Source organism: Strigops habroptila, chromosome 1, assembly GCF_004027225.2.
Source record: "Strigops habroptila isolate Jane chromosome 1, bStrHab1.2.pri, whole genome shotgun sequence".
NCBI classification, from domain to species: Eukaryota; Metazoa; Chordata; class Aves; order Psittaciformes; family Psittacidae; genus Strigops; species Strigops habroptila.
Genome location: NC_044277.2, coordinates 87,033,357 through 87,047,186, shown reverse-complemented (window position 1 = coordinate 87,047,186; position 13,830 = coordinate 87,033,357). Strand labels below are relative to the sequence as shown.

Here is a 13,830-nt window from a genome sequence, read left to right as displayed (position 1 = left end):
CTCACACACCCATAGGAGGGACTTCTAAATATCACCATGATCACTGGACCCTCCCTTCCAACCTAAGCTGATGCTTAGAATAAATCAGCCTCTGACTGACATCATCAAAGATTTACTTTTTATCCCTATTACTAGCCCATAACTGTGAACTGAGGAGCCCATGTTATGAACTGCCTGAAGAGATATTTTGCATTAAAAGAAAGAAAGAAAGAAAGAAAGAAAAAAAGAAAAAGGACGAAGGGAAAAAGAAACGCAGAGATGCAACCAGCTTTGCCAGGGAAAGCAGTTGTCTCTGCTACCTTGAGCCAGCTGCCTCTTTTGAGGTTCAGCCATGACAGTCAGCCGAAAACTCAATGAGAAACGCATCCGCTAAAAGCGGTGGGTCCCCTTGTGGTAGATGATTTAGATGGAGCTGAGCTCGCTTTAAATCAGCTGCCCGGCACGCTGCTCTCCGCCCGGCAGTGACAGCGCAGCGCTGCTCACCCAAGTACTTCCCCAGGCACTCCGGCACACGGAGCAGCCCACGCTGTGCTCTCCGGTATCTCTGGCAGAGCTATATCTGGCCAGCAGTCGTGGGCTCTGCCCGTCTGCCTCCGCCACAGCAGCGATCACAAGGGATGACACTGCCACCAGCCAACCCCAACAAGCGGAGCATGAGGCAGCTGCCAGGACAGAGCCCTGTTTCTTAAAAATAAGGGCAAAATCGTGCTGATGAGCTAATTGTCCTAACAGGGACTGAGCAAGACACACACAGATGTCTCTTAGAGACAGGCTGATATTCAAGCACCTTCTAGTACCATGCTGGGGGAAAAAAAATAAAGGATAGAAAAGGATAATTTGATAAACAACTGTCCCCACTTCATCCTGCTCCTCGGCTCCCAGCAGAGCTGAGAGTGCTGCTATTTGAGATGGGCTGAAACCGCTGGCTTTGGTTCAGAATCTATATCGCAATGGGCCCCTTCCTGGGGCAGGGAAGGTGGTAAGGCAAGAGCCAGGCTTGAATTTCAGACAGAGCTGGGCTGCCCCAACAGTCAAGAACATTTAGAGGAATTTGGCCAAGCCCTTTTTGCCCCCGTAATTGATGCCTCTAGCTGTTAGATCTTTTGTTGTTGTTTGGGCCAGAAATCCCTCAGAATTGCCTGTTCTTATAAGATTTGTGTCCAGATTTGCCAGAGGCCCCAGCCGTTTCAGCACTGATGAATATACCAAAAGCTAGATGTTAAACTCTTCCTGATTGTGCATTGGAAACTGCCTTGAAGTTCATTCCAAAGCAGATTTACATAGTGTAATGTCAAAATCATGTTCAATGCAAACCTCCTGGAGCCAGCCCAACCTTTAACCTGCAGTTATAGCTTGTCTGCCATCAGAAAAAAAAGAGCAGACAAAAATGTAGCAGATATGAATGTATAAATAAACCAGTACTGTTATCAATAGGGCAGAGGAGTGAAATGAGAAGTTCCTCCTGCTGCAGCCCCCACATCCTGGTGCTCCTGTGAGAGCGTCTTGTCCTTAACAGCAAACGCAACCACAAGTGACCAAGCTGCCAAGAGCTGGTAGGTTCAGTGTTTATATCCACTACCTCAGTCTACACTCCTTTCATCCTCTTTCTTTTTTATGCTGATAATGCACTGACTGTGAGATATAAAAGATGTTCTGGGCTATCTAACCTATCCCTCCCTGGGAAAATGACAGGGCTCCACATTTTGATATCCACTTCAGTCTCTCTGTTGCATTACAAAAGCACCCATTACCACAGCAGCAAAGAGGAGAGTAACTGTTTTACCTTAGCTCCAGCTGAGGAGCCAAACCTTTCATGCCTTTGAAAGAGAATATGGTGCACAGTCCGAAGCTTAGCCTTAGCCACCTTGCTGCCACCAATGTCTTCAGGAGTGTGTAAAAGACAACTCTACTCTGGGCTGCAGCTTCATGGCTGAGTGAATGGAAGGGCAAGCTGCCAGGGGACACGGCACCCACTGCCTGTGCTTTGAACTGCCTTCACTACCATGTGTCCACACGCTGAGCTGGCTCTGGCAGCTGGCTGAAAATGAACCTCTTTTATTTTTTTTAATTCCTCAGGTTAGTTTTCAGTGAGCTGTGTCCTCTAATTTGTCTCACCATCCGTAGTGGAGATTTATAAATAGGAAGAAAAGGTGGAGCAAAAAGGAATAGTGGTAAGGCGCAGAGGAGACAGGCCAGTTTTTTAAATCTGCAGGCCCCAGCTGACTGCTAGCACAGTTACCCAACATTATACCTGCTTTCCAGTTGAAGAAACAGAGGTTAGGGCTTCATGATGGCTTTAAGAGGATGGGCATGCAGGCTGCCCTTGTACACATTAGGTAGACCTAAAGAAGCACTATCTTGTGAATGGAGCTCTCAGCAAGGAATCTTTTCATCTTGCCTTCCAGTTCCCTTACTTTCAGTTGCACCCCTGGTGGGCTTCAGGCATTTGCAGCTGACGGGTTCATGAGGACCCAGCCTGGCAGCTGCTGTCCTTCTGTCCCTGAGGTCCAAGGATTGTCATGGGTGGTTTGTGAAAGAGAGGGACCAACCAATAGCCCAGCCGGCCCAGGGCTCGGCAGCGGAACAGCAGGATTGCAGAGAGGGGGGCACCTGGGATCAGGAAGAGAGAAGGTCAACAGTAATTCTTACTACAACTAGTCCCTCTTTGGCTCCTGGAGATGCTACAGATGGCTGGTGAAGGTCAGGGCTGGGCTGGAGGGACTATTACTTTGCAGTGGAAGAGCCCAGAGGGAAGGCTGCAGGACGGGGTTTCGCCTGGTTGCTTTGCACCGGGAGAAGCCCATGCCGGCACCTTTAGATTCCTCTCACGCTGCTGGAGGGGATGGCCCTGCGGGGGGGGGTGGTCCTGGGAGAACGTCAGGCTGCAGATACACCACAGACCGAGCCCTGTCCGGGCCAGGGCTCCGTACAGCCTCGGCAGGCACGATCCCCTCCACACAGCCCTGTATCCCGTCCCCAGAGGATGGGGTGCGGTGGCCCTCAGCCGCAGGAATCCTGCGGTCTCTCCGCGTCCCCCCCAGGGCTACGCCACGCGTGACCGCTTTCCCCACGCTACCCTCTGCAGTCCTACAGCCGGGCTGCTGTCACCGGGATTGAGCACAGGCTGTAGGGCCGGGAGGGACTTGCTCCCCCCTTCTCTGCCCCCCCCACCTCATCCTGGGGGGTGACGTCATGGTGGGGGAGGGGCGGGCAGGGGGAGGGGACCCCCGCACCTCCCTTTCCCTCCTCCCCGCTCCGCAGCGCGGGGGCCGGGCCGGCCCCAGCCCCGACGGGGCGGCCCGGGGGCGGCGGGGATGGAAGGGGGGGTTCTACCGTGCTATCCCCACCTCCGGGGGGGCGGCTCCTCCGCCTGCGTGTGTGTGTCTGTGTGCGTGTATTTGTGTGCGTGTGTGTCCCCATCCCTTCCCGCATCCCTCCCGCCCCGAGGGGACGGTCCCGGCTGCCACCCCCCCGCCGCCACACAGGGCAGGAGGAGCCCGGGGATGGTGGGGGGGGAGTTTCTCCGCGATTAATGGGGCGGGGGGACACGGGAGAGCGGATAAATCCAGCCCGTGATGCCTATAAATGGCGTTTCTCTTCCAAGATGCACAATTTTTAATAATAAAAAAAAAAAAAAAGAAGGAAAAAAAAGGGGAAAAAGCCCCGGTCCGTGTCGTCCCCCCACGTCAGGGCCGGTGGTGGGCGTGAGGCTGTACTTCCTCCGCCCCCTCCTAATGGAGCGAACCATTCCCAGCTAGTCCTCCTCACCCTCTCCCTCTGCCTCCCTCTTTCTCTCCTTCTCCTCTCGTCTCCCCCCCCCCACCCCCCTCCTCTTGTCTGCAAAGTCCTCCGCTGCTCGGAACTTGTTGGCAATGCCTATTTTTCAGCTTTCCCCCACGTTCTCCAAAGTAACTATTTAAAGATCTGCAGCCGCAAATGGTTTTACTAAATGTAGGATGGGACTTAAGTTGAACGGCAGATACATTTCTCTGATCCTTGCTGTGCAGATAGGTAAGTGGACTGCCAGATTCGGTACCAAGTTGTGTGCACCGGAGCCCGGCTCATGCATGCAGAAGCGGAATGTCGGAATAACCTGCGCTGACGGCCGCGTTTCGGGGCGGCGGAGGGACCCCCGCTCCTCTCCCGCTGCCTCTGCCTCCTTCCCGGTGGCAGCTCCGCGGTTCTTCACGGCGGCAAGGCAGGGGGGTTGGCAGGATAAAGGGAGCCGATTTCTTATTCCTCTTAAATCACTTTTGTTGTTCATTTTCTTAAATCAGTGCATGCTTACTCATACTTCGCTTTTTTCCCTCCTTTTATTCTTTCCCCTTTTTTCCACCTCCTCTTCGTCCTCAAGAACGATTGCATTTGTATCTGCTTTTCGGATATCCCCTGCATTCCTTTCCACTGACAATTTGGGAACTCCAGTGCTAAGAAATCCCCCCCCCTCCCCACTCCCCGAGGGACAGAGAAATAAGAACCTGCACAAAATGGCTTGCGAGAGATCTACCTGGAAAGTTTTTTTGCAGAAATTCAGGGGGACAAGAGAAGGGCTCCCTTTGGGAACTTGGAGGCTTTCCCCTTTGCAGAGCAGTCTAAAACTAAACAAAACCCGTCACTAACTTAAAGAAATAAAAATCTACCCGAATGGGGGATTAAACAAATAAAAATTACTAAAAAATCGCCAAGTCCCACCACCCGATCGTTAATTTTGTGCTCGGAGAACTGCTGTCAAAAAACGAGCGGGTCAGAAAAATTTCTATATATGCTAAGTTGCTTAAAATAGAACAGGTTTCCCTCCACGCCGGTATGTGTTTTTGTGTGCTCGTTGCTGGTTTTGTTTAATATCTTGGGGTTTTCGCTCGTTGTTTTTGTTGGTTTGCTCCCAGGTTCATTTTATTCAACATTTCTTTGCTGAATTTATTTTAATTTTTTTTTTTTAGTTGCAAATATTAAACAATCTCCAAGTTAATGACCACTTTGGTCCTGTACAGGCAAATGTAAAATGTTATTTATTAAACATATATATTGCCGAGCATGATCCAAAACTGGGCTTCAAGGAAAGGACGATTAAAAGCGCGTCTTTTATGATTCAGACTGCCAAGTGTGAAGAGACCTTTGAAAATATTTGCCTGCAAAGGCATCCTGCTACAATTAAAAAAAAAAAACCATGCTCGGCATTGCTATTTAGAGATCCTTTTGCTCGGTCACCCTCCTCTCCAGACAGTCTCTGCAGCATTTTGTGGGTACCAAAAAAAAAAAAAAAAAAAAAAAGAGGAAAAAAGGAGGGGGGAATAGGAAAGGAAGGACAGAAGGAGGAAAAATACCTCGAACATTTCATCATCGAGAAAAAAAAAAAAAAGAAAGAAATGATGCGATGAAATGTTGACCTCTGGAAAATGTGGGAAATACGATGCAACCCCCTCCATTCGTATTACCATTCCATTTTAAATGAGGCTGAACTCTTCAGAAGGCCATTTTCTGTACTGTCAGAGAAAGAATGGGGAAGGCATTATTTGGATGTTATCCCTACTTTCAGTCCTTGCATTTATGTTTGTTTGTTTGTTCGTTTGGAGGAGGAGGATTTTCTCGCATTTGCGTTTATTTGGTTCAACCGAGGGAGGATTTTATTCATGGTGACATTTCAAAAGGTAGCTAGAGTGTCTGGGAATCGCCGTCCCCGGGCTGGCGGGAGCATGAGCAGTCATTTGGAAAGTTACCCCCAAATATTGCTGCACACCGTGGAGATGGTGGCGGTGCGGGGGCTTTGCGGTGCCCTGCGAGGGGATGGCTTTGAAGCTTGTGGAGGGCTCCTTTCCTCTCTGCTCCTCCTTTGGTATTTCGGGTAACCTTCCCCGCCCCCGAAATCAAGTTTGTGGTTGTCGGTGTGGGGTTTGCAAAGGGCAGTTTGCCTTTGCCCCGTCCTGGGGAAGGGCTCGCCTGAAATGGATGTCCTGCTCGTTCCCGACATGTCTATGCATCGGGGCTTAAAAAGAAAATATTGTTTATATATGTGTTTATGTATTTATTTGGGCAGAGGGGGTTGGAGCTGTCCGAAGTCCCTGACATTCTGGGATGTGATGGCAGGGGGAACAAGGACCGAGTCTGGGCGGCGGGCGCTCAGAGACAGAAAGAATGGACCAGGCGCAGCCAAAGGGCAGGCGGACCGGGAGGATGGGGAGCGGGTTTCTGGATGGGGCACTGTCCCTTAGGGGTGGCTCCCGCGCTCCTGCTGCATTGCAAATTGCTGCACACTCGTGTCTTTGAAGGAGGGGGGCGGGGGAAAGTCGGGGCCACGGCAGAGCACAAGCGACCTAGTTCAAGAGAAATCCCGCTGTCGTTTAACCGCGCAGGACCCTCGCCTGTCCGCCTGTGCTTTGTTTTTTAACATGTTTAATGGCGGGGGTTTTTTTTTTGCTACTGGTGTGGTTTGGGGCGGCTCTGGGCCGAGGGGTACCCCGTGCGGGGGGAGCGGCGCGGGCACGCATGGCCAGGCCGCCCAGAGGGGAGGGATGCTCGGAGCCCCGCTGCTGCCAAACCTGACCCCCTACTCTGTTCCGGGTCTGGCCCGGGGCAAGGCTCCGCTTTTGCCCCGTATTTCCAGCGCAGCCAGTCATGTTTTGGGAGAAATCCGCGGCAAGTTCCCCTCCCCTTTCCGGCTGCAGCTGCCGGCGTGGGGTGGCGCGGGTTTTATAGGACATGGTTTTACCCTCGGGATGGTCCTCGGTTCTTCTCTATTTGTTTGCCTGGCTGTTTTTTCCTCCTGTAGCCAATGCCTGTAGCCTGTGGGGATTTGATGTGACGGCTGGTGCCGGTGTGTGTGTGTGTAGAGGGGAGTGGCCACCGAGTCATTTTAGCCATGAATCAAACGGCAAGAGAGAGATCTGGGTTGAAAGAGCCGCTTTTGGAGTCAGCCATTTAGCTTGTAACCGGTGCCCGGCCAGGAAACACACTCATACCGTGCCACAGACATGCCCTGGGGACACAGGCCGGGAGGGGACCCCCACCCCAACAACCGGGGGCTCCTCCGAGCGGAGTGGTGGGAAGGATCCCACTTTCCCCCCGCTGGCCACAGCGACATCCCGGCTGCGCTTCCCGGGGTAGAGCCCGGGCCTTGGGGACACCACGGCGTCCCTAAGCCCCGTCCGTCTCGTCCCCCGCGGGCCTGGCCCGGCAGCCGCGGGTACCCGGGAGGAGCCATCATCTCCCGCACGCCGTCATTCATTTTCCTGCCCCGTTTGCAGGCAGTTGTTTGTTCTTGGGTTTGCTACTACTGGGTTTAACCGAGTACGGCTTCATGGCGCGATCCCGAAGGATGCCCGAAGCAGCAGGTTTGAAGGAGCGGGGTTCACCCCTGCCCCTTGCCGCCCCGCTGCCCCGGGGAGGGGCACGCAGCTCTGTGCGTAGCTTTGAGGTCGCTTCTTTTCCTGTCCTTATCGCAGCTCTTTCTAGTGATTTTTTTTTTTCATTATCATTGTTATTATTTTTCTATTCCCGCTATGTCCTGAGCGGTATTTCCCAAGCGGCCTGGGCGAAAAGGAGCCGTGTGTGTGCGTGTGCGTGCGTCGGCGTTTGAGCGGAGAAACGCGCCTGCTGCTTCGAGGAGGAATTTTCTAACAAAGGAGCAAGTCCAGGGAGAAGCAGGCAGTGCATCTTCCCCTATCCTCCCCTGCGTCTCGTGCCTAAAACGGGGAGGTGGAAGGGAGGAAAACAAAATTAAAAAAAAAAAAAAAAAAAAAAAAGAGAGAGAGAAAAAAAGGAGGGGGAGAAAAAAGAAAAAGAAATTAAAAAAGACTGAATTCAACACCGTTAATTCCTCGCGGGCACTAACCCCTCCCCCGGTTCTAAAAGTCCTTGTCTCACGTCCCCGAATGCCCGATGGCCACCCTGACTTGGTCCTTTAGTAATGGGGGGTGGGAGGAGAAGGGCTGTCGGAGGGGTGGGGGCCCGGGGGGCGGGAGCCGAAGTCGTTGCTGACCTGTGCCCCTGCCCCCCCAGCGTACCTGGTGCAGGCGGTGAGAGCTGCGGGGCGGTGCGATGCTGTCTTTAGGGGCTTCTCGGACTGTTTGCTGCGGCTGGGCGATAACATGGCCAACTACCCGCAGGACCTGGACGACAAGAGAAATCTCCAAACGATCTGCGCGTAGGTCTTTCCTCTCTCCTTCGGGGCCGCGGGGGGAGAACGGGCGAGGGGGTCACTCGGGGCTGGCAAGTGGGGCGAAGCTGCATGGTGGCAGTGGAAGGGAAGCCACAGAAGTAAGGCGGGGTTTGGCGTTTTTGGGGTTGGATTCTCTGCTCTGGGGTCCCTCCAAGCGCACTGCCATAGGGACAGGCCTGGCTTGGGGAACGGTGCTGTCTGGAAGGAGTTTTTACAAGGTCTTTTTTAGGTTTTTTCCCTTTGTGAATCTGTGTTGGGTTTGTTGTTTGGAGGGGGGTTCCCTCCTTTTCTATTTTTTTTTTTTTAATTACTACTATTTTATTTTATTTCCCCCCTCCTTAGTTCCCTGCTTGTATTCTTTCCCTCCTCTTGCTTTGCATTGGGGTGCTGATATTAACTGCACGAGGGGTTGTGGTCCCTTCCCTTATTGCTGACTGGGCCCTACGCTCACAGCCGTGCTCCTGCGCTCAGGAGAGAGGCAGGCCCGGGAAAGGCAGTATTCCCGGTCACTGGGGAGGCCATTCCTCGCGAAACGACATGTTATTAAAAAGAAAAGAGCCCAACCACAGTATTAATTGCCCAGCGGCAGAGGAGCGGCCGTCCCAGCGGCAGATCTCCTCCATCCCCCTGCGCCCCCAGGGAAAGCCCATTCTAACCCAGTTCCGTCCCGCTCCTGGCACAGAGGGGAGGAGAAGGAAGAGGAACAATAAAGGGGAATAGTAATACTTAATAATAAAAAGAAAAACAACAACAAGGAATAAAAAAGGAGAAAAAGAGCTAGACTTGCAAAATCGACTACTGCTCCCCTCCTTCCCAATTTCCCTTCAAAGCTGAAGAAACTGGGGCAGCTGGGTGAGCCCTAAATTTGGGGTATTCTTCCCCAGAGCTCAGGGTAGCGGATCTTACCAAGGAAGAGGAAACCTGGGGAGGCTGACAGGGGCCCGGGGCCGCTAGCTCCGGCCTCGCTCGCCCGCGGCGGGGTCCAGCGTCCCGGGCAGGGAGGCAGAAACCGGCCTTTTCCATACGTCAGGGGGAAAAAGTAAAATCAAAAAGTCCGGCTTCACAGGGTATTGTCCTGTCTCCCCGCTGCTGTTTTCCGGCACAAACTCTCCCACCGAAAAACAAAAATAAAAAATACTAAACAAAAAAGCCAAACAAAAAAAAAACCCCTCAAAAAAACAACCAAAAAACAAAAAAACAAACCAAGCCAAACAAACCCCAACCAAACAAAAAAAGAGAATCATATTTAGAAACGAGATAGATAAGGTCTTTAGACATAAATACGTTTGGAATAAGTTTTTTTCTGATTTGTTCCGCGAAAATAAAAAAAAAAAACACCACAAACGAAGGATATGAAACGGAAAAGTGAGGTGAGAAAAAAAGAAAAGATAAGAAGAAAAAAGAAGAAAAAGAAGAAAAATACTTAAAAAAAGGAAAAAGAAGTAAAATATGTAAGAATAAGGAAAATAAGAAAAGGAGTAGAAGAAAGAAAAAGGGAAAAGATAAAAGAGAAAAAAAAGATAAAAAGAAATAAACAAGAAGAGGGGAAAAAGAGAGAGAAGAGTTTCTGTAACCCTCCTCTCTTCCTATGTAGAGATTTCTGAGCCAGGCACCTACTAAGGCCGGCACCTCTCTGTAAACGCTGGGTTGTGGTTTACCCTGTGTTGTGCATGAGGAGCAAATACCCAGGGTTAGCAACGTCCTAATATGATGTCCTTTGGCCCTGGAGTGCCGGACCAGAGGTCGCCCCGACCAGTAAAAAAACAAGACCCTTTTCCCGACCACCTCCCACCACCCGATTGCCTTCCCCCTGTGCCGAGATGTGTATTGAAGGAAGATGGGGAAAGATTTAATTTTCCTCTGGGAGATGCAATTACAGCAGAAATACTGCAGGAGAGGCACACTCTCAGACTCTGGCTTCTCAGTATCTCATTATTTATTACAAATGTAGCAAACATTGGGAGTCTACAACCAGCTTAGAGTGCTCATAAATTAGCGACTGTAGGACTACTTAAAAAAAAAAAAAAAAGAAAGAAAAAAGAAAAAGAGAAAGAGAGGGGGAGAGAAAAGAAGAAAATCAAGATCTAAATTTGCAGGCTCTTGCCTTGAGGCAAGGGGAAAATAGGTGTCAGAGGGTAGAATCGGGGTAGATTCCATAACCCAGACATGGAGTGGAAAGGTCCTCCCGCCTCCCCCAAGAGGTGGGGCAGTGGGATGGGTCCTGCCCCGGCGGCAACAGCCGGTCCAGTACCCGTGAAAAAGGGTATTAAAAGAAAAAGGAAAAAAACGTGTGGGAAAAGCTGGAAATTATCCTGGTGAAGGGGAACCCTTCGCTGCCTATAGACCCTTGGCCATGGATCAGGAGTCCCTCCTGCGCGCCGGTGCGGGACGGCCAGGAAGGTCCCTTCAGGACCAGATGTGGAAGATGCTCCTTTTTTTTCTTTCTCCTCTTCTCCTCCTCCTTCCTGTCCCTGCAGTCAGAGCACCCTCCCGTCCCTGGGCATCCCTCCCAAGGGTTTCTAAAGCCACACCGGACTCTCCAGGATACCCCTTCCCTCCTGGGAAAAGCGATGCCTTTCCTACCGTCATCTGCTCGCTCCCACCAGTGATGAAAAACCCTCGATACGAGACCGTGGGCTCCTGGGCTGGCGTCTGTTAGCCGAGGGGTGCATCCCTCCCCTCCTCCCCCGTCAGGCAAAGACCCCCTCCAACAGAGACCTAGCAAAGCATCGCTTGCACCCCCCTCCCAGTCCAGGCTGGTGCCGAAGGCGGGACTGGGGAGAGGGGACCTCCAAAACCTCAGCCAGCGGCCGGGGGACCGGAGCCAGCGTTCGGGGAGGGTGGTGGGGCATCCCGGGGTGGGGGGGAGGGACCGAAGATCCCTCTTAAAAACCGGTGTCTCAGCGGCGAGAGGGGGAGCAGGGGCCGGGTTTTAAGGCGGGGGCGGCTGCGGCTCCTCCCCGCCGGGAGCCAGCCCCCCTTTCAAGCATGTGCCCGCCGTCGGATGGGGAGGGATATGGGCGGACGGCGGGCCCGAGGGGGTGCGGGAAGGTGGTTGTGTGCCTGTTTTGATGCTGGCTGCTCTCCCCAACTGCAGGTACTGGGATGATTTCCACGCGTGCACCCTCACAGCGCTCACGGATTGCCAGGAAGGAGCGACAGACCTCTGGGAGAAATTGAGACGGGAATCCAAAAACCTCGATTTCCAAGGCAGCTTATTTGAACTGTGCGGAGGAGGCAGCGGCGCGGCCCGGTCCCTGCTCCCGCCGCCCTTGCCCCTGCTCCTGGCGGCCCTGGGGGCCGCGCTAGTGACCTGGCTGCCTTTTTAAGGGGGGCGAGCACATTCACACCCACACCCCCCCGTGCTGGATCTATAGAGGAAGTGTCCATCCCTTGCTTTGGGGACGTTGTGCTTTTCTGTGGTTGATGCTGGTGATGGTGGTGGCGGTGGCTGATGGTGGTGAAACACCTGTGTAGGACTGTGGAAGCGTTCTCCCTTTATTTTTTTTTTCCTTTTGTGTTTTATTTGCCAAATGTTACCAAACAGGCAGCGGCGCGCAGCCCGAATCGGACCTCAGCTTTACTATCGCTTCGAATCAAAAAAATAGAAAAAAAATAATATTAATAATAACAATAATAATAAACAACCAAACTCGAGCCCTCGTTGTGCAAAAGCAATCTCAGGAACGGCTCTGGGCCACCTAACGCTAAGGCTCTAAGGCTGTAAATCGGCCGGGCTACCTCCCGGCCAGCCACGGTCCCCCTGAAAGCACGGCAGGGTGCGGGGCGAGAGCAAAACCGCAACCAAACAAACACAAAAATGGCACTGGCGATGAATCCAAGGGAGATGTCCACGTGTGAAGCATATGGTGAATAATTCACAATCTCTCATCTTTCCTCCACAGTCGCTTGTTTTCTTGGTCATTCCACTGAAAAAAAAAAAAAAAAAAGTCAAAAAAGAGCATTATTCCTCAAGGAGAAAAGAGCGAGAGAGAGGGAGAGAGAGAGAGGGGGAGGGAAACGAACAGTTAAGGAAGGAAGGGTGGAGCGACAGAAAGAGATGTGTGTAAATGCCTGGAGGAGTGAAGGAATGCTGCTAACAGATCTCTGAGAGTTTACCTTTACTTGCTGTTCGAAGGCATCTTTCTGAATTCACTGCCTTTAATTTTTTCCTCCTCTTTGTTTTAGATGTTACACATATCAGTAAAATACCTGAATATCCAACCGTAGAGATCACAAAAAGGGGGCTTAAATGTAAACATAAAGAAAAAAAAAAAAAAAAGAAAAAAAAACCAACAGCAAAATGATTTTGAAAAAAAAAGAGCCTTGATTTTAAAAGAGAAGAAAAATGTAATTTAAACAGAAGTTTATTATAAAGTCAATTCAGCAAAAAATAACAAAAAAAGATTTGCTACAAAGTATAGACAGAAGTATAAAATAAAACAATTATTGTTTGAAATGAGGGTGTCGTCATTTTTATCCAATATGCCTAGAGTATCTTGACAAGGACAGGGTTTTTAAGGCAAGGAAGGCTAAATCCCGAACAGATCCCTTGGTGAACGCGGCAATTTCAGTTCACACAAGGACAGGGCAGCTCAACTGGTTAGTGGGAGCCTTCCTTCTTTTTTTTTTTTTCTTTTCTTTTCATTTCTTTCTTAGAAATCCGCTATAAATCCTCCCACCCTTCTCCTTCTCCTCCTCCCGCAGCACCAAACTGCAGCCCCCACCCTCCAGCCCCGTTCCCAGCTGCTCGGAGCAGACGAAGGGAACCCCGGCTGCGCGGCGGGGCGGGCCCGAGGGCGCAGAGCTATGCGGAAGGGCGCGGAGCCCCGGTGGAGAGAGGAAGGGCGAGCAGCAACCACCATTAAGGAGGAGGCTGCGGAGCCGGAGTCGGGGCGCAGAGGAGCCCTTTCATAATTAATAAGGCAGCTCCGCCGAAGGAGCAAGGGGAAGGGGGGGACGGGGTATTGATTTAGCAGCAGAAGCTGCTCTAACCTCGGCTATTTATAGGCGCCTGATGCCTTTATAAAGAAATACACATCAAAGAATAAACACGTCCTTTTTACTTATAAGGCGAGAGCCCAGCTGGCGACGGAGGACGGGTGGGTGATGGGGAGGTAAGGGTCGCGAATTGGTTTGGGGTGATTTATTCCAGTGGGGAGCCGTTGCCCGTGCAGTAGCTCTCCTTTGCAAACGGGTAGTAGGGTGGCAGGGTCTCCCTCGCCTTCATCCCCTCTCCCTGCTCCCCTCCCTTCCCAAGGTCCGCAATGTAATGTGTAAGCAATAGCAAATGTAACAGTTCATAAATCAAACAGTGGGTCGCAAGCCAATCTGCATTTCCCAAACGGATTGAATCCCAGCAACGAATACGCTCAGGAACTGGAGCCAGGCGCTTTTACCACTGGAAGCAATGTTGATTTTTTAATGATAAAATACATTATGCCTGTGTTGGGGGGAAAGGGGGTGTCTTTGCAGGGCTCAGCCTCGCTTCGGCAGGCACAGGTCTGCTTGCATTTCGTTTTCCTTTGCCCTCCCTCTAGGCTCACTCCCCACCACCACCAAAGAAAAGGAAAACCCTGGGGAGCAGAGCTTTGTTTAAATGGTTTGGGTTATTTTCCTTCCCCACAGAGGCTCTAGACCTAAATTGATTTTTCTGTGCACATCTCTGTATTCAT

At 51.5% G+C, this 13,830-nt stretch overlaps 1 protein-coding gene across 1 annotated transcript; it reads left to right on the top strand.

The window, feature by feature from the left end:
• The first annotated feature begins 3,381 nt into the window (after window positions 1-3,381).
• NRN1 (neuritin 1) lies at window positions 3,382-12,447 on the top strand. Its single transcript, XM_030512276.1, has 3 exons — window positions 3,382-4,011; window positions 7,996-8,140; window positions 11,253-12,447. The coding sequence occupies exons 1-3, from the start codon at window positions 3,957-3,959 to the stop codon at window positions 11,482-11,484; spliced, it is 432 nt and encodes a 143-aa protein (XP_030368136.1). The 5' UTR covers window positions 3,382-3,956; the 3' UTR covers window positions 11,485-12,447.
• Window positions 12,448-13,830: the final 1,383 nt, after the last annotated feature.

Bases quoted from the DNA above. Each gene is read 5' to 3' on its own strand.
- NRN1 (XM_030512276.1), top strand. From the start codon at position 3,957: ATGGGACTTAAGTTGAACGGCAGATACATTTCTCTGATCCTTGCTGTG. The intron at 4,012-7,995 runs GTAAGTGGACTG...CTGCCCCCCCAG, and splicing joins GATCCTTGCTGTGCAGATAG to CGTACCTGGTGCAGGCGGTG. The intron at 8,141-11,252 runs GTAGGTCTTTCC...CCCCAACTGCAG, and splicing joins AATCTCCAAACGATCTGCGC to GTACTGGGATGATTTCCACG.